The 22,251-nt window shown below is 40.2% G+C and overlaps 1 protein-coding gene across 3 annotated transcripts; it reads left to right on the top strand.

Annotated features, from left to right (window-relative positions):
• Positions 1-10,659: 10,659 nt before the first annotated feature.
• On the top strand, positions 10,660-22,237 carry LOC148683952 (vomeronasal type-2 receptor 26-like). 3 transcript variants are annotated; one of them, XM_088655071.1, is made up of 4 exons: positions 10,660-11,915; positions 14,372-14,498; positions 15,738-16,027; positions 22,136-22,237. In XM_088655071.1, the coding sequence occupies exons 1-4, from the start codon at positions 11,136-11,138 to the stop codon at positions 22,196-22,198; spliced, it is 1,260 nt and encodes a 419-aa protein (XP_088511197.1). In that variant the 5' UTR covers positions 10,660-11,135; the 3' UTR covers positions 22,199-22,237. The 3 variants fall into 3 exon arrangements, with proteins under 3 accessions (XP_088511197.1, XP_088511195.1, XP_088511198.1); XM_088655069.1 differs by lacking the exon at positions 22,136-22,237 and having other exon boundaries at positions 10,663-11,915; positions 15,738-18,206; XM_088655072.1 differs by lacking the exons at positions 10,660-11,915; positions 22,136-22,237 and adding an exon at positions 12,366-13,308 and having other exon boundaries at positions 15,738-18,206.
• The last annotated feature ends 14 nt before the right edge of the window (positions 22,238-22,251 follow it).

The following is a 22,251-nucleotide window of genomic DNA, read 5'->3' as shown; positions in this document are numbered from 1 at the left end:
AAAAACAATGGTGCATGCATGGGTGCTGAAAGATACATAATTTTACTTTATAGAAGGTGGTGAAATTAACTGGAGAAAATATACTTTCTAAAATATGGTAGGAATTCACATATGAAACGCTGACATAGACCTGCCTATTTCTTGATTCAATTCTGAACTGTATATGGAGTTTATATAATATGTTCCAAACACTTGTTTTTGTTGATCTTGTCAGAGCTCCTTGGAAATGCACTGAGGAGAAGAAAGGAAGGAAGCATGTAATTTTGAGAATGACAGTGGTAATAATCACATACTTCATTGTCTTGGTCTTGGCAGCCGGCAGCCATAGCAAATTTACTGCATATACAAAATGTGTGTTGGGGGGGGGGAGAGTTGTAAAATAATAAGCAGTGCCCTTTAATATATGAAATTAAGTCAATTCCAATGGGTTCCCCCCCTCTCAATGCAGTTTCATTGCTCAAACAAATTAGAGACCGGGATTTCCTTCTCAGTGGCTATGATGTGGCTATTTGCTCCTGGCTTATTGTTTGGAGTGGCTGACTAAAATTATATTGGCAATTTGAAAGTGGTATCATTTATTTATAAGCTTTATTTATATGTTTTTATTTGTTTATTATAGAGGGCTGACATGTCTTCCAGAAAAGAATTGCTGCCATGAGAGGATCACAATCACAGGGGAAGAAACTTGGGAGTATGTTTGTGTATGAAATAAAAGATTGTTATTCAGGTACTCAGGTACCCATGTCCTAAGCTATGACTTGGCCACAGTTACCCATGCTGTGGTTCAGTCACATTTTTAACTATTGCAATTATGTTGCACATAGGGCTGCCTTTAAACTGTTTCAGAAACAACAGTTAGTTCTATCTAACATCTATCTACTGACAATCAGTAAAAAAACACGGAAAACACAACAAAAATAGAAAAACACAGATGAATCAACTCTTATGCTTATACAATGCAAATGGTATTTTAATAGACTTATGAAAAAAGTATTCATTGGGTCAACAAATATTTGAATTGTGCAGCACAGTAAGCAAAATGAACAGGTGGGGCATGCCACTTGATTTCAGCCATACTTCTTCACTTCTTTCAGCTGTGCTGACTCCCAGTCTTTTTAAATTGATGTTTTCAACCTGTGAAGCCCTTAATGGTTTGGGACCAGGTTAGCTGAAAATTCACTTTATTCCATATGTGAGTTCCCAGATTTTAATTTCCTGTTCAGAGGTCCTGCTTCATGTGCCTCTAGTTAAGTGAAAACCATTGGTTGGGTATTAGGGGGAGACTATCTTCTCAGTGAGAACACACCCACCCTCCAAAGAGACTTCATACAATTCACAACCAGTATAATTAAAAATCAGATTTGTTTTTTTCAGCAATTATTTACATTATATAAATTATATTTATACGTGAGGGTGCAATTTGTATTGCAGTGTGGTGATGAAAGCTTCCAAGAGATTTTGGCTTTGGTAGTTGTGTGGCAATGTCCCTCCCTCCTCAGGAAATAAGACGCAAGACACAGTGAATTAAATTTTAAGTGGGCAAAAAGGCCACAACTTTATTGGTTTCGGATGTTGAGCGGTATTGGCTTAGGCATCCGACTGTAACCCGTGTGTTACAGTCTGGGAGAAATTAACCACCAGAAAGGAGCCCAGTGATGTACATCTACTGGAACACCTCCTGTGGCCACCGTTGGGGTGTGCAATAAGGCCCTGATCTCCATAGGCTCAGGACAAAGCTACCGCCCCCAGAACCCCTTTAACGGGATTAAATCTCCAATTTCGGGCAGAGGGTGATGTAATCTGCCCCCTTCTTTATTTATGCAAATTTCCAATGCCTAACCGCCACTCAAGCCTCCAAAGGCTCGCCACCATTGCGCTGGGTGCCGGGGCGAAAAGAGGCTGTGTTCCCGCCTCCTGTTTAATTTAAAGAGGTGAAGCCCCGCCTCCCGGCTGACCCTATTGGTCAGCCCGGGTATGATGGAGACAGGAACTCCCCAATCCTGCGAGGGGGCTGAGCTCTCAGCCCCCATCGCGAGAATTCAGGCAGGCCATGCCCACAACACCACCTCCATGTGATGCGGAAGTGGTTTTGCTGCAGAGGAGAACAATAAAAATCACACAACCCTACTTAATATCACTTTGGGTTCCACTATATATTCAGGTGATGTGTAAGAATAAGAATAAGAATAATTTATTATTGGCCAAGTACATTTTCCAACATACTTGGAATTTGTTTCGGCTACATTGCAATGTAAACATACACACACTGTTCCACTCACAATACAAAAAAGCAAAGAAACCCACCCATAATTGACCTCCCCTTCAGCTACACATCTACAAATTTAACAATTTAATGGCACAAGGGGAAAAAACTGTTCCTGTGCCTGGCCAATTTTGTATATGAAGACCACCCACGTTCTGGCACAGAATACGTAGAATCAGATAAAGCAAATGAATCTGAATTGCGCAGGAAAAAATGGACACCAGAGACAGCAACTGCAGCTGAGAATAGACTGAACTCACAAACTGCAATTAGATTAAGAACAACTATAATAAACAACTCTTCCATAGATTCCTCCCTGACTGCCTATGAAAATCTCATTGAGTCATTGCAGGATGTGGTCACTGTAAATACAAACTCAGACCGCAAGTCCCACACTAACAAAGGGTGCCATTGGTTTGACAAAGAGTGCCGTATGAAGAAGGAAGCTTTAAGGAATGCGTACATGGACTATAGAAATGCTGGACAAAATCTCTTACCTCCATCCTACTTTAAATTGAAAAAAGAGTATAAAGCCCTCTTGGTCTCAAAGAAAAGGCAAGCTGAGCGAAACTCCTGGTCCTTGTTATTGAACGCTTCACTAAATAATGAAACTAATTTTTTTTGGCAACTGGTCTCTGACTCAATGAAAACTAGCCTTTCAACTCCCAGCTGTGCCATTCCAGCCCAGGTCTGGGAGAATCACTTCAGAAATATATTTATGGAAAATTCAAACCTTACCATCGGTTCTCAGGAAGCTGACAGTGCAGAACTGGCACTGTTACCTCTTTGGAGACCAGTTACAGTGGAGGAAATTTATACATTAATGGAGAAACTGAAGAATGGCAAGGCCCCGGGAAAAGACTTTATACCAGCGGAACTTATAACATCCAACCAGCTCTGGTGGGCTCCGCTTTTGGCGGCCCTTTTCACAGTGGTAAACAGCTCAGGCAAAGTACCACAAAGCTGGAAGCATGCTATAGTCGTCCCAATATTCAAGAAAGGCGACCCTAAAGAACCCTCAAATTACAGGCCAATTAGCCTGCTATCAGTAATTGGGAAGTTGTATGCCTGCTTCCTAAGTAATAAACTGACAACTTTTCTTAATGAATATAACATCCTATCTGAAGCCCAGGCAGCCTATCGAGAGAATCACTCAACCACAGACCACTGCCTAATGCTGTCTTTCCTAGCCGAAAAATATACCAGGCCGCTTCAGGGCAAGCTCTTTGTGGCATTTATGGATCTGAAGTCAGCATTCGATTCTGTCCCCAGATCTCATTTGTGGACCAAGTTAGATCAGATAATACAGGACAAGCGTCTCCTCTTTCTTATAAAAGCCCTATATAACGGAACCAAACTGCAGGTCCGATGCGGTCAGCAGGGACAGCTATCAAATAATATCGAAATGAGTAGGGGGGTTCGACAGGGTTGTGTCCTGGCCCCAACATTGTTTTGCTTATTCCTAAATGATCTAGAAGAGTGCCTAATGGACGCAGATGGTCACCTTCCAAAAATAGGTATAAGAAGGACCCCCTTGCTGCTTTATGCTGATGACGCGGCCATAATTTCACGCACCAGACCGGGTTTGAAACACCTGTTGATGAAATTTTCTGAATATTGTCTTGGAAATGGCTTAACAATAAATTATGAAAAATCAAAAATCTTAGTATTTGAAAGAAGCTTTTCCCGGTTAAACTGGTCGCTGGATGGCCATGAACTTGAACAGATTAAACATTTCAGCTATTTAGGACTAACATTCCACCATACAAGATCATGGAAGTACCACTGGCAAACCTCCCTTCAAAAGGCGGAGATTACAAAACTAGCCATACTCCGATTCTTCCATACAAAGGGCGGCAAGTATGTACCGGCAGCTCTAAAAGTATTCAATGCAAAAACTGTCCCCCAAATCCTGTACGCAGCAAATGTCTGGCAGAATGGGGACCTGCCTAAGCTAGATGGCTTCCAAGCACAATTTATTCGATCTTTGCTTCAGGTGCCCAATTGTGTGCGAAATTCCATACTCCTGCTAGAAACGGGTGAATGCCCAATTTCAACAAAGGCATGGTGGGCAGCACTAAAACATTGGCTCAAGATTGTAGTATTTGAACTTGGGGAGGGACTGTATAAATACCTGAACAATGAGGAATACATCAGCCAATGGCAGAAAACCATGGCGAGAAAAGCCACTGCTTTAGGTCTGTCACCCACCCAACTCTTTTGCCTGGGATATGAAGGTGCCCTAAAGACCTTAAAGCAAAGACTTTGGGATAATTCACACAGTGATCTATGACATCAATCACTTGCGATCTGCAGTCCATTGGCAGTAGGAGTACAATATGGGCATGTCTTTAAGCCAGCAGCCTATATTCAAAACTTGACAGTGCCAAACTACCGAAGGCTGTTCACAAAAGCAAGACTGAATGTTTTCCCCTCTGCAGTGCTGGAGGGCAGGATGAGAGGAGTACCCTACCAGGAAAGACTGTGCTCGTGCACCCATGATGTAGATTCTATAAAACACATTGTGCTGCACTGTGGGAAGTTTGAGCAAGCTAGGGCTGAAGTGATTTCACCCCTGCTAGCCTTGCTCCCAGGAAAATCAGAGGATTTCTATATCAGGTTCCTATTGGAAGACCGGTCAAATGCCAGAACACTAGCAGTGGCAAAGTTTTTATCGGTGGTCACAAGAACTAATGTTTCCTATTCCGAATTTGAGTAAGATGTCTGAGTGGTTTGAGGGCGGGGTGTCCCAGCTGTGTATCGCTTGGTAACGAATTGATGGGTCTATGGACCGTAATAAAGATTGTTGTTGTTGTATATGAAGACCTGTAGCGACGTCCAGATGGGAGTAAATCTAGCAGATGATGACCGGGATGTAAAGGATCTGCTGCAATTCTCTCTGTTCTCTTCTTAACTCTGGTAGCATAGATTGTCTCTATTGTAGGCAAGCTAACACCAATTACCCTTTCTGCAATTCTTACAGCTCGTTGCATCACTGAATCTTCTTCCTACAAATATGACACCCAGAACAATTTTAGGGTAAAAGAACTCAGAGCTCTCCTTCACCCTGGTCACTTTTACAAACACATACCAGATTCAACAGGTAGATATTTTGAAGAGTAGGTAACCCTGAGATGTCATAACATGAGGGACACAAATTTCAATTCCCGTTCATGGACTGCTTTATGGTTCAGTGTAAAAGTGGCAGCTGCTGCAATGTTTGGTTTAGTATTTTAATATATTAGTGACTGTAATAAATATAGGATTTTTGTGATTAATTGTATCCTTGTGCGATGCACAGGGAATTTTTCGGAACTTCCTTGATGCTTAAAAAACAACAACAAAAAACACCCACCCCAGCTTCTCATCAGTTCTATGCACCATACATTATGAGATGATTTCGTGTGATTCCAGAAATTTGTGTGATTCAGGATTCAGGAAAGGTTGTTATATTTCCAAGGAAGGTAAAGGTAAAGGTACCCCTGACTGTTAGGTCCAGTCGTGAATGACTCTGGGGTTGCGTGCTCATCTTGCTTTATAGGCTGAGGGAGCCGGTGTTTGTCCGCAGACAGCTTCCGGGTCATGTGGCCAGCATGACTAAGCCGCTTCTGGCAAACCAGAGCAGTGCACGAAAACACTGTTTACCTTCCTGCCGGAGCGGTACCTATTTATCTACTGGCACTTTGATGTGCTTTCAAACTGCTAGGTTGGCAGGAGCAGGGACCAAACAACAGGAGCTCACCCCGTGCGGGGATTCGAATTGCCAACCTTCTGATCGGCAAGCCCTAGGCTCTGTGGTTTAGACCACAGTGCCACCTGCATCCCTATATTTCCAAGTAGGATCTTGCTTCATTTATAGCCATAGCTGAGTGGAAGTGCTCAGTGATAGAGCATCTGCTTTCCATGCAAAAGGTCCCTGATTCAATCACCATATCTTCAAGTAGGGCTGGGAATTTACCCAGTCTGATATTCTGGACAGTTATTGCCTCTCAGTGTAGATAATACTGTGATAGATGGGCCAATATGCTGACCCAGTATAAAGTGGGCTTTTTATGTCCTTATGTGGCCTTTAAGCTTACGAATCCCTATGTTGCCTCAGCCCTCCTGAGAAATGAAACCCATCTGACTGTGAAATGTCCAGAGTTTCAGAAGGAAAGTGCTGGAAGGGATTTTTTGTCTCATCAACTAGGTCAAGCTCATGGTCTTGAGCTTGAGCACTCTTCAGCTCACTCAATCTATTCCCCCAACTTCCATATATTCTTTATTAGGAAAGAAAACAATCTTGATGCATAGGTATATGAAAGGTAAAAAAAAGCTGGCATGGCAGAAAACTGAATGAAATAGGGAGGAAATATGAATTAATACATAGAGGCAGAGGGGCATTGATATCATCCTCTTATACCAACTGATCAATGTAGCCTGTATATCTGTTGATAAATTGATCTAAATATACTGAGAACATAGAAGAGGAGAAAAAGAAAGGGGGTTAGGAAGAGAGGGAAAGAAGTAAAGAAAAAGAAATAGACAATATATTTTTAAAAAAGAGAGAGAGAATAAAGTTCCATTGGCAGGAGCAGTGGGGTAGAAATTATACTAATGTAATAATAATAATAATAATAATAATAATAATAATAATAATAATAATAATAATATCCAGCAGCAAAAACATTAATATTTAAACACATTGTTCAACATTGTACAACATTCACATTTTAACTCATTGCAGAACAGATCAGAAACCCTACTGAATTAATTACAGCAGAGTGATCCTACTCTGCACAAAAAAGAATGAGTTTACCACACCAATTAACACCTTCTGCTACTCCTAGTGTTTTGCTGTGTTTGAGACCACAGAAATGTTCCCGATTCTCCCTCCCCATATAATTATGCCCATATAATTGTCCTGCTCACCAAGCCCCATGGGGTATTTGAAAGTCTTGAGAAAACTAAACTGTTGTGTCAGAAAGTGATTATAAGAGGTTTCTCCCAGGCTCAGAACTGGCTCAAAGAGTCAGGTTTGGGTATAGCTCTGCCACCCTGTGCTCTGATAGTTTTAGAGTAAGAGTACGCAATTGGATGTCCTGTGATTATTACCAGTGAAAATGGTTTGTGAGTAGCTTGAGCAATCTGCAACTCACTCTGTTTCCCCAAGGCAGACTCCATTTCTAGATATTGCTTATATGGGGGGAAAATACAACCTTGATGCATAGGTACAGAAAAGGTACCCACAAAAAATGGCATAGGGAAAAACTATTAAGAATTATTAAGTAGAAAGAGAGGGGCAGTGACACTGACATCCTCTAATACCAACTTACCAATGTAGTAATGGGGTAAATCTCATAGAAAGTAAGTCATAACTGGGTGAGCTGAAGAAAACCGAAGCATGTGTTTCTGGAAGGGAAGTTTCGTTCCCCAAATGGTGATGTTATTTGTGTTTCTTTTTGGTCTTCTCCCACATATTGTGAGCAAGACCAATTGCATTCCTCCTGTCTTGAAGGCTCATTCCAATAGCTGCAGAGTAAGTAACTCCTTTATTTCACAGGATTTTTATTGGCTGGGAGACTTTTATGCAACATTGGGGAATAGGAAATAGAAGTGTGTGTGTGTGTGTGTGTGTGTGTGTGTGTGTGATTAAGAAAAGTAAAATACAGGCAAACTGATAGTAATGGAAGCATTCTCTTAAACAAACTGGTCAAAGTGGCATTAAGGTCTCATTGAAAGCAGGTCACAACCGGACTGATCTGAATATGCTAACTGCAGTTGAATAAAACTGTGTGTTTAGAAATGAGATTTTCTTTGAAAAATGGGTTTCTGCTTGGTCTTCTCCCTTGTTTTGTAAACAAAACTGATCCTGGTTCTTTCAGCTTGAATATCTGATACTCTAAATGCAGAGTTAATGACTACTTCTTTATTTAACAGGAGTTTTCTCAGTCAGGAGACCTTTTCATTGGACAAATTGCTTCTCGGTTCTATTTGGTGAACTTCACTCATATGTTCAATAAACAGCCTTCTTCAGTGTTGAGCAAGGACGTCGTGTAAGGCATTTTCATTCTTTTAACTAAAGCATTCACTTGTTTACCTCATAGAAACTGTGAACAGATAATGAAGCAACGGGAGCTCTTTACCTAACAAAAAGTGGCATGCAGTTCACATGTAGATACTTGCCATAGTATCTGGATAAGACATTGTTTAGTATTTGAGAATTTGGTCCAGATTTCCAGCACTTCATTCTAAGGTCATTTAGACATAACATTTTGTAACCCAATTGTGTTCATTTGGTATTCTCCTTGTATCTGCTAGGACAGACCATCATTTTGACCACTTCATAACTCTTCCTATTTTCTCTGCAGCACTTCTTTCTTTCATGAACTCAATTGCCTTTTTAAAAATAATAAAACAAAATGTATTTATTTTTATAGTATTTTTCAAGTACTATATTGGGATATTCCATCCCCTGAGGCTTGCAATTCTGTGCCAGATTATTCTATGATATTTGTCCTGTGTTTGTGGCATCAACCTTGTCCATGTTTATTTCAAACATTAAAGTGAGCCATAGAATTCTAGAGTTAGATGACACCATGAGGGTCATCTAGTCCAATGTTCTTAATAGTTGGCAATATGTACTTAGTATTTGCTTTTTGCCTTCTCTCCCATTAATTTTAAATATCCCTGATGTTAATTACTGGAAAGAATTCGCTCTATCTGATGCTGATCCACATTATCCATGTGGAGATAACCATACTATCCTACTTAACAAGGATTATTATTTTTTACAATGTATGTGAAGCATTATTCATATGGTGTTCCAACTGCTGGCTAACAGTCTCTTTGTCTTCATAGCTCAGGATGGCTAGTTGGTATTTTCTTAGTTGGAGCTGAAGAATTGAAAATTGATGGAAATTCAGCAGTGTGTTTGACTTTCAGAGGCTGAGCACCAATTCAGTTTTGTAACTTGTGTGTGTAAACAGCAGTATTGCAGTTCAGAAGCTGGCATGTAGTGAGTTCACTGAAGCCTAGCAGAAGGATAAGGATTCAAAGTTTCAGTCTGGGCACCTGATCTGGGATAGCTGCTACACCCTAGGAGTGCCTCTGCGTCTCTACTAATTATTCAGCTGCACATTTCTTAACATAGCAGATATAACAAAAAAGCAGTGTGTCTAATCCATAGGAAGGCAAGCATAGGTAGCACCCCCTAAGGAACATGTCATAACTCTGGAAAGTGAGGGGTATGAAATATTCAGATGATTCCATATGAGAAAATCCTTACAGCAAGTGTCTCCAAATATATTTGCAACTATATAAGCCTTAGCATGCATTGTGTATTGTGGGAAGTATTCCAAGAGAAGCAGAACAGTGATGTAACATTTTCATGAAAAGGAAAATGCTGATACTACTACAAAGAATTAAGAATAATAACATATGGTACTCTTTACTGGAGATAACTGAGAGAATAAGAAATGGTATTCTCTGTGGTCCTTTGATATGGTATTTCTTGGCATTTTATTATATGGAATGTACTTTTTATTGCAGCGTTGTGCCAAAGAACTACCAGGAGATTCTGGCCTTAGTATTTGCTATGGAGGAGATTAAAAGAAACCCCACAATTTTACCTAATGTTACTGTGGGATACCACGTCTATGAAAGCTACCACAGTGTTCAGAGGACTTACAAGGCCTCATTGGATCTTGTTTCTACACAGCACAGACTTTTACCCAACTACAAGTGTGATACCCAGAACAATTTGATAGCCATTCTTGGGTCGAAATACTCTGAGCTCTCCCTCAACCTGGTCAACATTGTAAACTCATACAAGATTCCACAGGTATATATTACAGGGGATAGTACTAAGATGCTACAACATAAGTTATTCAAAATGAAGTTGTGTTTAATGGGTCAGTTTGAGGTTCAGAGTCAAACAAGCAGAAGTTTAAATATTATGCTTTAATAGTTTAATAGAGATGAAAGAGATGTTAGGTACGTGGTAGTAGCTCTGGTGGGGGGCACATCATGCTCCTTCTGAGGTAGCTCTCACCTGTGGCTCCTAGACACTGTCAGCATGTGACCATGGCCACATCCCAGGAATAGCTTTGACTGGCCGGCTAAACCAGATGACGATAGCTGATGAATCTCAAACCCTCAGTGAGCTAGGGACTTCCCCCACAGGTGAAGACAGGTTCCGGTGGATTGAATAGCTGAGAGTGGGTTCCCCAATCTAGAAGGCAGCTACTACGTGTGCTAGAGGGAAATTATATATATATATATATATATATATATATATATATATATATATATATATAATATTTTTTAAAAAAAACATGGCACAAGGTCATAAATGTAGCCACTGGATTAGACCCAATCAGGCAGAGTGAACCTAAATGGGGGGTGGGGAAGAAGAACATGTGGCATTAAAACATAACACATTGGCTAAGGTGAAAGGAAAGGAAAAAATGTATGCCAGTGTGATTTCTTTGCCCATCCTAGAGGTGTGTACTACAAAAAAAAAATGTTTCTTGGTACTACTGGATCCAAAGCATTGTCCTATCTACCTTTGGAAGCCCCCAAATGCAATCACTTTTATCACTCCACTATTATAGCCCTAGATGCATTCATCTCACTGTTCCTCACTGAGAAAGATTTGTCTAACTACATACTGGTGTGCATCTCTTGAATGAACACATTTTTGTATTACAAATGAAATATTAATTTAAGTCACACCAGTGTATGCAAGCAAATGTACTGCACACTAGTGAGTGATTTAATGCAGCTATTTTTGTGACCTACATATAATATATCTCTGTTTTATTCTTAGTTCACAATTGGCTCCCTTGACTCAAGGTTTATAGAAAGAAAATTCTTCCCTTCCCTATACCGGATGGTGCCAAATAACAACTATGAGTACAATGGGGTGGTCCACTTACTTCTGCATTTCGGATGGACATGGGTTGGGCTATTAACTGTGAAATTATTCAGTGCAGAAAGATTTTTGCAAGCTCTAGTGCCACAGCTTTCTTTAAATGGCATCTGTATTGCTTTTATAACAAATATACAACCATGGGGTTATGCTGTTGATATGTCAGGGAAATGGAATGCTGACGTTCCTACAATATCGGATGCTATGACTAACAAAGCCAATATAATTGTTGTATATGGAACTCCTATAGTAATGGATATCCTGATCTGGTATCTTCATATGACACATCTCCCTTCAGGTAAAGTGCTGCTTGTCACATCACATTGGGATTTCAAAACCACCAGTAAAAGTCCCTGGAATATGCAGTCATTTCAGGGGGCCTTATCCTTATCTGTCCATTCAAATGAACCACCGGGATTCAAGACATTTCTCCAGAATCTAAATCCTTCAGAGGCAAAAGAAAACTGCTTGATGCAGGATTTCTGGGAGAAAACATTTAATTGCTCATTGAAAAAGAATAATGTGGGTGACAAGATTAAAAAATGCTGCAACGTGGAGGAGAAACTGGAGAGTCTCCCATTATCTATCTTTGAAATGGGCATGACTGGCAACAGCTACGCTGTGTACAATGCTGTCCACACAATTCTGCATGTTCTGCAAGCCATGTATAGATCCATATCAAAATACAGAAGACAGGGAGTTGGAAGGAAACTGGTGGCTCAGAATCTGCACCCATGGGAGGTAATTTCACCAAAACCAGTTTAATTTTCTTGCATAGACTAAAAGAACGGAGCTTTCAACATGTTTGCATGCCGAGGTACCAAGACATCCCCCCAATAACTCACACTTCACACAATATTTTAAGGTTTTTGGCATTAATTTGGCCACAGCTTTATTTAAATACAACTGAATGTGTGTGGTTGCGTAGGCATTGGTTCTTGCCATCTGTCCCCCACCTGGGACAGATCTGACTCCCACTAGCTTAGTAGGGGAGCCAGTAGGTAAGCACCCTCTGGGAGAGATCAGGGCAGGGGCCCCACGCCCTTGACCTCATCCCTCAGATGCTCCACGAGGCTCATGCGTGACTCTGGCCCCTAACGGATAAACGGACAAACATGTAGAGCCCGAGGATTCCTTTAAAGGAATACCCCTAAAGGCAGCAGCAACCATGACGGGCAGGCCCAACCAAAATCTGTACCCCTCCACCATCCAATTTGAACCAATGCCTAACTGCCAACCTTACAAGTTGTGACTTATTGCAGCGTAATAGGCAAAAACCACCTGGCACCAGCCAATCAGCCAAGTGGCAAAATTCCTACCAGGCCCCTGATCCAAAACAGGCGACCTCATGAAACCACCAATCACACATGTGGCCATTCAAATTGACCCTCCTCTCTAACCCTGGGATGTCTTGTTAACCCTTCTGTAACCCATGTTCTCCTCTATGGGGAGAACCTGCTTTGCAAAAAGTATCATCTACAAAAACGAATGCTACGTTCATGGCTTTTTCTTTCTTCCGCATGAATCAACTGTTAAAAGTTTTGTTACAGAAGTCACCAAGTGACATAGCTCTACAGTGCTCACCATAGTGCTAAGCCAAAAGTTCTGCAATCTGTATGGTTGCTCACTGCAACTGTACTACTGGTTACAATAGCAGGAAAGCTTTTTAAAAATAAGAAAATCTAGATGAATTCAGTGCTATCTCTTCAGAAAGTAACACCCTTTAGTAACATTCAGTTAATTTGGGCTAACTCTTAAAATTATTCATTCCCCCCCCCACTGCAACCCCCATTTTGTCTATTCCCAAATTCATATCTTTGCAACATATCTGGTGACACCATCTCAGCCATACTCAGAAATCTAACATCTTGCTATTTGTCATTCTTTATTCTTGCTTTGAACATAGCTCCATTTCTTTCTAAGGGGTATCTCATTCAACAACAGTGCTGGTGAGACAATACAATTTGATGAAAATGGGGAGTTAGTTGCCGGATTTGATGTGACCAACTGGGTAATGTTTCCAAATCAGTCTTTTGGTAGAGTCAAAATTGGAAGCCTGGATCTTCGGGCTCCTCCAGGCAAAGAGTTAACCATAAAAGATGAAAGCATTGTGTGGCATAGCAAGTATAACCAGGTGAGACAGAACAAACAACAGATCTGTAGTTCCAAATAGCTGGTTATTCAAATGTGTGAGTTCTTTTCAATGTTATTAGTACATTTTAGTGATGTTACATGCCCTACGATCATTGTTTGGGGTACCCCAATCTCCAGTTGATGAATGTTTTTCAAGGTTTCCAGTATGTACTCTGGGTTGCTTTAACTTGAATGAGGTTACTGGAGATCTCATTTTGTCATATATTATTATTATTATTATTATTATTATTATTAACAACAACAACAATTATGAGCCACTTTATACAAAAACAATATCTCAAAGTGGCTTAAGAAGTTAAAGTTATGTGACATAATAGGAGTTTAAAACCACGAAAAAAATGAACAATGTAGAATATATGAAATGTTCATGGGCCACATGTAAGAAATAGAATAACATGTGTAAGAAATGGCAGAATGGAGAAATCGTGAAGGAAGAGTATACATGAATAGCCAACAGCTGCTCCATCTCATAGTACCTAGCTTTAGGACCAGCACACACACACACACACGCACACACACACACACAGAGAGAGAGAGAGAGAGAGAGAGAGAGAGAGAGAGAGAGAGAGAGACTTTCTCAATCCCTAATGTTTCTTTTTCCCCCACAGTAATTTTTATTTAGTTTTCATATCCAATATCCAAATTCATTACTCATACACAACATTTTTTATTAACTTTGTATATACATAAATTTCTTTCAAAGTACAAGAAAATAAAAAAAAGTAAAAAAAGAACACCAAAAAGTAGAAAAATAAAATATAAAATAAAATAAAACACGACAGAAAGCTGACATTAAAATACAAATACTGAAATGTGACTTCCACCCTACCTTCATCTGCCTTTTTAAAGTCTTACTTTAACTTGCACAGTTTAACATTCTTTATGCGTTAAATCATGAGTCCACTTTTATCCATATTTTAACGATCATCTAAATTCTGTTTTCATACTTATGTCATTCCATCTTGTATACCATGCATGTTTGTCTAATTGTCTTATTTCGTTATACATTGAATTTGTTATTCTTCTCTAATGTTTCTATATAGGTTCTTCCTATTTCTGTGTGTAACGACAAGTGCCTCCCCGGTCACAGAAGAAAAGAGAAAGAAGGGAAGCCATTTTGTTGTTACGATTGTGTTCCATGTCCAGAAGGAAAGATTTCTAACCAAACAGGTAGGAAATAGGTTTGTCACAGGGGTCAAGTGCATGATGTACAGTTAGCCTCAAAATTCCAACTCAACTCCTGAGAAAAAAACAAACAGCAAAGTCCACGCTGTAAAGGAAGGCAGAGCACTGCAGCTGAGAAGGAGGTGGTTTGTGGGTCGATCCAGCTTAAATAGCTGACCAGACACTCCTTCCTTTGTGACCCTCACCTCAGTGTCTCTCACCTTGGGAGAGACCATGTCAAGTCTTCTCCATAAAGGCAGGAGCTGGTAAATTGGCATTGTGTGAATGTTCAAAGTGTTTTGTGTCCACTTTAGAACTTTACACCAACATCATAGAAATTTCCTGTTCCAAATTACCCAATCCGTTTGCAATAGACAATAGGCATGCAATAGACAAAGCCACTATTCTCTGTGCTCATAGTGGTGTTTTGATATTGACAGTTGGGATCAGGATCTGGACTTACACAATAGAGATGTAGTACATTTTGCTAATCATTGCCATTGGCTGCACCATCTCTCATTCAATATTTCATTGCAAAAATCTCTTGTAAGATGCAGTAGGGAAAGCTGAATTGTATCTATAGTGTCAATATATCATTAATAGAATTAATTTCCTCAGTCCACTTACTGTAGTATCAGTCAAGGTAAGCATTCCATACATATACTGGGACTGCTGAATAATTTGTTTCCCTTATTATGTATAGTTCCTGGTTAAGGGACCTAATGCCCGTAAAACAGACAATGGCTTATCCTTCTTTGGGTAGAAGATTAAGATGAGTGGTATTCATTTCCCTGCTGAGTTTTGGATGGAGATATTTAAATTGGCTCACACACGGATCATGAAAATTAGGCTTCTTTTCTTTTTAGCAGCAGACGCCATTTTCCAATTACAGCTTTGGACCAACTTAAAAGTGTGTAAATGATAGTAGGTTAAAAATGAGAACTTTGTCACAAATGCTTATGTCCTGCTGTCATCACTCATTAACCATTAAAATAAATTGACAAAATGTGTAGCACAAATATCTTACTCATTTCCAATATTTCTGGAATTATTATACGCTAAAAAGCTGGCTTTTCTTTTTAATTTTTAACAATTTTATTACTACAATTTCAAATACAAATATTTGAAGACTTAATTCATCCATCTATAAATATACAAAAGTTATACATACATACTGAATACAAAGTGTGCAAAAAATATTCCACATTATTCAATGTAACCTCTTTCTTCAATTCCACTTTTTAGATATAGATGCTTGCACGAGATGTCCAGAAGATCAATATCCAAATTTGGATCAGAGCCAATGCATTCCCAAAGTTATAACCTACCTCTCTTATGAAGAACCTTTAGGGATGACTTTAGTTTTCTCTGCTATTGCTTTTGCTCTCACCACAGCTTTGATACTGGTAATATTTATTAAGCACAAAACCACTCCCATAGTCAAAGCCAATAATCGAAGTCTAACCTACATTCTTCTCATCTCACTCCTCCTTTGTTTCCTCTGCTCCTTCCTTTTTATGGGACAGCCTGGACAGGTGAGTTGCTTTCTCCAACAAAGTGCTTTTGGCATCATATTCTCTGTGGCTCTCTCCTGTGTTTTAGCAAAAACCATCATTGTGGTTCTGGCATTTATGGCAACCAAACCAGGATCGAGGATGAGAAAATGGTTGGGGAACAGGCTGGGAAGATCCATTGTACTTTCTTGCACCTTTGTTCAAACAGGAATTTGTGCTTTTTGGTTGAGTACTTCTCCACCTTATGCACATACAGATATGCACTCCCTGATTGGAAAAATCATAGCAGAGTGTAAAGAGGGCTCAGTTTCCATGTTTTATGGTGTTTTGGGGTATATGGCCTTCCTAGCTGCTGTCACTTTCACTGTGGCATTTCTTGCTAGGAAATTACCTGACAGTTTCAATGAAGCCAAATTTATCACTTTCAGCATGTTGGTCTTTTGCAGTGTTTGGATATCATTTGTTCCAGCATACCTGAGTACCAAAGGAAAATACATGGTAGCTGTGGAGATCTTTGCTATCTTATCATCTAGTGCTGGGCTACTTTTTTGCATATTTTCCCCAAAATTCTACATAATTGTGTTCAGGCCTGAGTTAAATAACAGAGAACAATTAAAATGTAATAAAACCTAAAGAATATTTGGCATGGTAGCTCCTGAGTTTGAGGAGTTTGTTTTGGTCTATGTTTGGCAACTATCCAATGGCACTTTGAACCAACATGGGGTACTGAACTTGTCAAAACTGCACTGATTTGTACACCTCTTAAGATATAATAGCTGCCATGCCCCAGCTAGAAAAGTCATCTTCGAGGAGGCCCTAATGCGCCTTAAGGCAAATGTTACAGAGGAACAGACTGTGTCAACTGAAGCTGAGAAAGAGAAGATACAGGCCTTCAGGGGTCTTGGAAGTTCATTAAGGGCCCATTCACAAAATGAAAAGTTGAGGGTGAGCTATCACTGAGATTGGGGAGGGGGTGTTGCCAGGGCCCAATGGTGCAAACTCAGGCAGCTGCCAGCTGCTGGATTTCCTGTATAAAGAACATGGATCCCTTGGGAGTAAATGGCTACTTGCGAGCAAGCTATTTCTTATGAGCAGACCAAACATGTCTGGAAAGCCAGATGGCATGCAGCTCTGCTTTGGGTGGGCCTCTGAAGTCTCATGTTTAAATCCAGTGCCTTTTTTCTAGATAAAAAGGTGCCAGTACGGCCCCCTCATCACCCCCTCCCCCTGCGTCTCCCTCTCTCCCTTGCCCCTGCTTCCCTGAATGTCCTGCAAGCCTTTCTGCAGCAGGCTGTTGCTGTGCTCAGTTTTCTTTTCTCCAAGCAGGTGATGAAGCAGAGTAGCCACTCTGTTCGCCTGCTGCAGCAGAAGCCAAAGTTAGTCCAAAAAAGGGTTGTAAAACCAAAGTTAGTCACTGGAACCACTGAAATTAGTGGACGTGAGTAACTTAGGCCCACTGACTTTAACAGGTCTACTCTACAGCCAAAGAGCTTCAGAGCACCTTACAACAAATTATTATGGCAGCGGCTTTGGCTGGACTATGCAATTCACCAGCAGCCTTCTTCGTATGTGCTTGCATACTTGATTTCAGATAATTAGGAGTGATGTCAATGGATACTTGCTGTTATACTTTATTGTAGCATTTTTTTATTTTGTTGTATTGGAGGCGGGTTTATCTGGTGGCAGATGGCAGAACCATGAGGCAACGAGACTGGTAAAAAACACTCAGATAAAGGATTTATTTTTAGCTATACAAAAACAACAAACATAAAGCGTGTGGGTGTTCTTTCTCTGCAGGCAAATTCAAACTGCCACTTCTCCTTCTTTTGTACTCATCACCAGCTGTAACCAATCAGCTCAGAACTCACACCCAGAACTTACAGAAACAGTTCTTAAAGTTACAATAATCTTTTCTGTTTCTTTGCAGAATAACTCCTAACATGTTGCATATAACTCATATTGCTTACATAATAAAACTTAGTATAATAATGTTATATAATTTCAGAAAAGTGTTAGCTGTTTACTAAGCTGAATTTTGTTCCTGATAGAAGCTAAAGACAGCCTAGCAGCCATCAAAGTGTCAGTAAAATTTGTAGGCTAGTGCAGTGTTTTTCAACCTTTTTTGGACAAAGGCACACTTGTTTTATGAAAAAAAATCACGAGGCACACCACCATTAGAAAATGTTAAAAAATTTAACTCTGTGCCTATATTGACTATATATAAAGTAATTTTTCCCTTGGCACACCAGGCAACATCTTGCGGCACACTAGTGTGCCGCGGAACAGTGGTTGAAAAACCCTGGGCTAGTGAACAACAGAATGGCTATGTTTGGAGAGGCTTCCAGCTCAGTTTTAGTAGGTCTTTTACTGGACAGTCTACCACGTCTCCATAGCTTCCAAGTACCCCGTTTTCCCCAGGAAACCCCCCATATTTTATTACCGTTTCCCGCTGGTCTCCCGAATTGATTTATGTCCCGTAAATCCCCCGGAAAGCAGCTCCTGCTGGCGGCCATGTTTCTGGTGCTGCTCTGCCCATGTATGGGCACCGGAAATCGGGCAGTGCCGGCATCAGAATTCACTTCTATGCATGTCTGGAAGTGCGTAGAAGCAACTTCCGGTGCTGCTCTGTCCATTTCCAAAATGGCCGCAGTGCCAGAAGTCGCTTCTACACCGTGGCCATTTTGGAAATGGGCAGAGCAGCACCAGAAGTTGCTTCCACGCATGTCCGGAAGTCGCATAGAAGCAAGCAACTCTCCTCAAACTACTGTTTGAAGAGTTTAGCCACCATAAACATTCCATTTCAATTTGTTTCTCACTTTGGTTTGCTAACATTCCTTACATTTGAATAAAACAAGCATAGTCCCCTGTCGTCTCCCCCTAGGCAAGGGAGAGTGAAAAAGTAAACCAAAACACATGCACATGGCACTGTAACATGTTGATCTGCACATGGCACTGTAACATGTTTTTGTTAGTTTGAATGGTCATTAGTTTATCTTTATTCCAGTTATTATCTCAGTAAATTCCCTTTTATATTTATTATCCCGTTTGTGGTATTTTGTTTTGGTTTACTGCAATATTATTATCACCACTTTGATACTTTGTGTATATTGTAAGGAAGAGAGAGAGCAAGGAAAGGGGAAAGGCCGCTGGCAACGCGGTGCACTCCCCCCCCCCAACTTTGAAGCCAGGAGCACCAAGGAATGGAGCGGCTTATATTCATCAGGGGGTTTGGGCTGGGTGTTCATCAGTATGCGGATGACACCCAGCTCTACCTCTCTTTTAAATCAGAACCAGTGAAGGTCCTGTGTGAGTGCCTGGAGGTGATTGGAGGATGGATGACGGCTAACGGATTGAGGTTGAATCCTGACAAGACAGAAGTACTGTTTTGGGGGAACAGGAGGCGGACAGGTGTGGAGGACTCCCATGTCCTGCAGCCTGGGAGTCACTTTGGACTCACAGATGTCCATGGAGGCACGGGTTAATTCTGTGTCCAGGGCGGCTGTCTAGCAGCTCCATCTGGTATGCAGGCTGAGACCCTACCTGCCCACAGACTGTGACCCAGAAACTGCAATTAATCCAGAATGTGGCAGCTAGACTAGTGACTGGGAGTGGCTGCCGGGACCACATAACACCTGGCTCCCAGTACGTTTCCGAGCACAATTCAAAGTGTTGGTACTGACCTTTAAAGCCCTAAACGGCCTCGGTCCTGTATACCTGAAGGAGCGTCTCCACCCCCACCATTCAGCCCGGACACTGAAATCCAGCAACGACGGCCTTCTGGCGGTTCCCTCATTGCGAGAAGTGAGGTTACAGGGAACTAGACAGAGGGCCTTCTCGGTAGTGGCACCCACCCTGTGGAACGCCCTCCCAGCAGATGTCAAGGCAATAAACAACTATTTTGCATTTAGAAGACAACTGAAGGCGGCCCTGTTTAGGGAAGTTTTTAATGTTTGATGCTGTACTGTTTTTAATATTCGTTTGGAAGCCGTCCAGAGTGGTTGGGGAAACCCAGCCAGATGGGCGGGGTATAAATAATAAATTATTATTATTATTATTATTATTATTATTATTATTATTATTATTATTTTCTCTTCCCCCCAGTCATACTTCTGGGGTTTCCCAGACATATCCATGATTCGTCCAACACTAATGTCCAGGAAAACCCGGATGTATGGCAACCCATTCTGGAAGTGCTGATTTTTCATTGCACTTCATTAAAAAAAGCTCAAAAATATTAAATTTATTGGTGCTCAGGAATTATTTAAATAAGCTCCCAAATCATTGCAGATTTGAAATCAGTGGTTAAAACAAGTGCATTTTTAAAGGATTTAGAATGGCACCCAACTGTATCCAAATATAGGTGAAAACCTGTGTCTTGATTTTAGGAACCATTATGCATAAATTGGTTAGAACATCTCATCCAAAGGTACAGTGAGCAAACAACTTTCCAAAATGTATAGTAGATACATGGAGCAACTTACATCTATCTGGAGACAGGCAGATTAGACCTGCTGGGGAAGTGCCACATAATATTAATTATACCTAAAAGGAGAAAATAATAGTTGTAGAACTCTAATAAGGAAAATCCCCAGTAGTTTTCTCATGTGTGATACAACTTCACCAACACACTGGGGACATGATAATCATCCTTAACTTTATCAAAATTATTGGTTTTTGCAACCAATTGCACAATTGACATTCAGAGCCTATTAGCAAGATCAACAATCCACATCTGAAGTGCTATAAAACCCTTATGTTCAGAATAGGATATAGGTAAGAACTGGGTTCTGTTACTCTCTTCTAAATCCATTGACCAGCAAATCTTCCTAATTCCAGATTCTGACTAGGTATTCATGAGCACACACAAAAACATGCAACCTGCTATTTACCTTCCATTCTTTTGCAACAACTGATTTCGCACCATTCTACCCCACTTTTGCACATTAAGGCATTGCTACATTTTCATTTTTCACCATTAGATGAAGAGTGAAGAAATAAATGATTTGATCCTGAATTTGCTGAGCATAGATCTCATTTAAATCAATCAGACAACTCTGAAACAATTTAAGACCCATTAATATCAGTGAGAGGTTAGTTACATCATTTAATTGGCAACGAAAGGAAATACATTGTTCAATGACACTGGTGGAAAAGAGCCATTATTAACTGCCTGCAGTGGTTCTCAGATTCCCTAAGATCAGTGCACCATTCAAGTCAGTTTGTGGCAATCCTGATAAAAACTGTGTCAAATGCTGTAGAAGAAAACTTTGGAGTCTGGATTTGGCATAGGCGTTCTATCAACGGGATCATGTTGGTCATTGTGTTGCTACTAGCACTACTATGTCATGCTGTATGCAAGAAACATTCCATTAATTGCAGCATATATGATGATCCCCTTCCCATTACTCATGAATTTTACCAGTCAGGAGACCTTCTCATTGGTGAAATTGTTTCTCAAGTATTCTTCCTCTATGATCTCCTCTCTTTTATGAAACAACCTACGCAGATTGTGATTTATGAACCGATGTAAGACTTCAGGTTTTTATCCTCTTTCTCATTTCTTCATTCTTTTATATGTCTCAACCATATCTGTTGCTTGACCCATCGTCATCTTGGTGCAGTGACTCTTAGTTTCTTGCATGTATTGAGTGATATAATATTAATAATAATAGGCTATTGGAGAGATGGCAAAAAAAATCACTCTACATCTCCCTTCTTCTTAGCATTTCCTTTAAAAAGTTAGTAGTCATGTCATAGTTTATATATGGGCTTGGGCTTATTGTTTTTAGGCAAAGGGAGTGAGTCCATTAAGTGCACATAGAAGCTCATTAACTAGAATGAACCATCAACATTTTGAACATTTAGCTCTTCAATTCAAATCGTGTATATTATTTTCTAAGGTTGTTAAGTTACACCTCATTTTTTAATATATGGTTCTTTTTATTAAAGTATTTTCATAGTTAACAAGGGTACATACAACCTCTCTGATTTCAATTCACAGAATCCTTTCTACAGGTCAATTATTACTGAATATATGAAAATCAGTTCTGAAGAATAAGAATGCATTTTTATTGCTTCTGAAACAATTGCTTTATTTATCAGCTGTAACAACTCTAAATTCCATTACAGTTCAGTGCCAAAGAACTACCAGCACATCCTGGCCTTGGCATTTGCTGTAAAAGAGATCAATGAGAGTCCCAACATTTTATCAAACCTCTCCCTGGGATTCAGCATTCTTAATAGCT

Source organism: Zootoca vivipara, chromosome 12, assembly GCF_965207765.1.
Source record: "Zootoca vivipara chromosome 12, rZooViv2.hap1.1, whole genome shotgun sequence".
NCBI classification, from domain to species: Eukaryota; Metazoa; Chordata; class Lepidosauria; order Squamata; family Lacertidae; genus Zootoca; species Zootoca vivipara.
This window is presented reverse-complemented; position numbering and strand designations above follow the sequence as displayed.

Bases quoted from the DNA above. Each gene is read 5' to 3' on its own strand.
- LOC148683952 (XM_088655069.1), top strand. From the start codon at position 11,136: ATGGTGCCAAATAACAACTATGAGTACAATGGGGTGGTCCACTTACTT. The intron at 11,916-14,371 runs GTAATTTCACCA...GTTTCTATATAG, and splicing joins AGAATCTGCACCCATGGGAG to GTTCTTCCTATTTCTGTGTG. The intron at 14,499-15,737 runs GTAGGAAATAGG...TCCACTTTTTAG, and splicing joins AAAGATTTCTAACCAAACAG to ATATAGATGCTTGCACGAGA.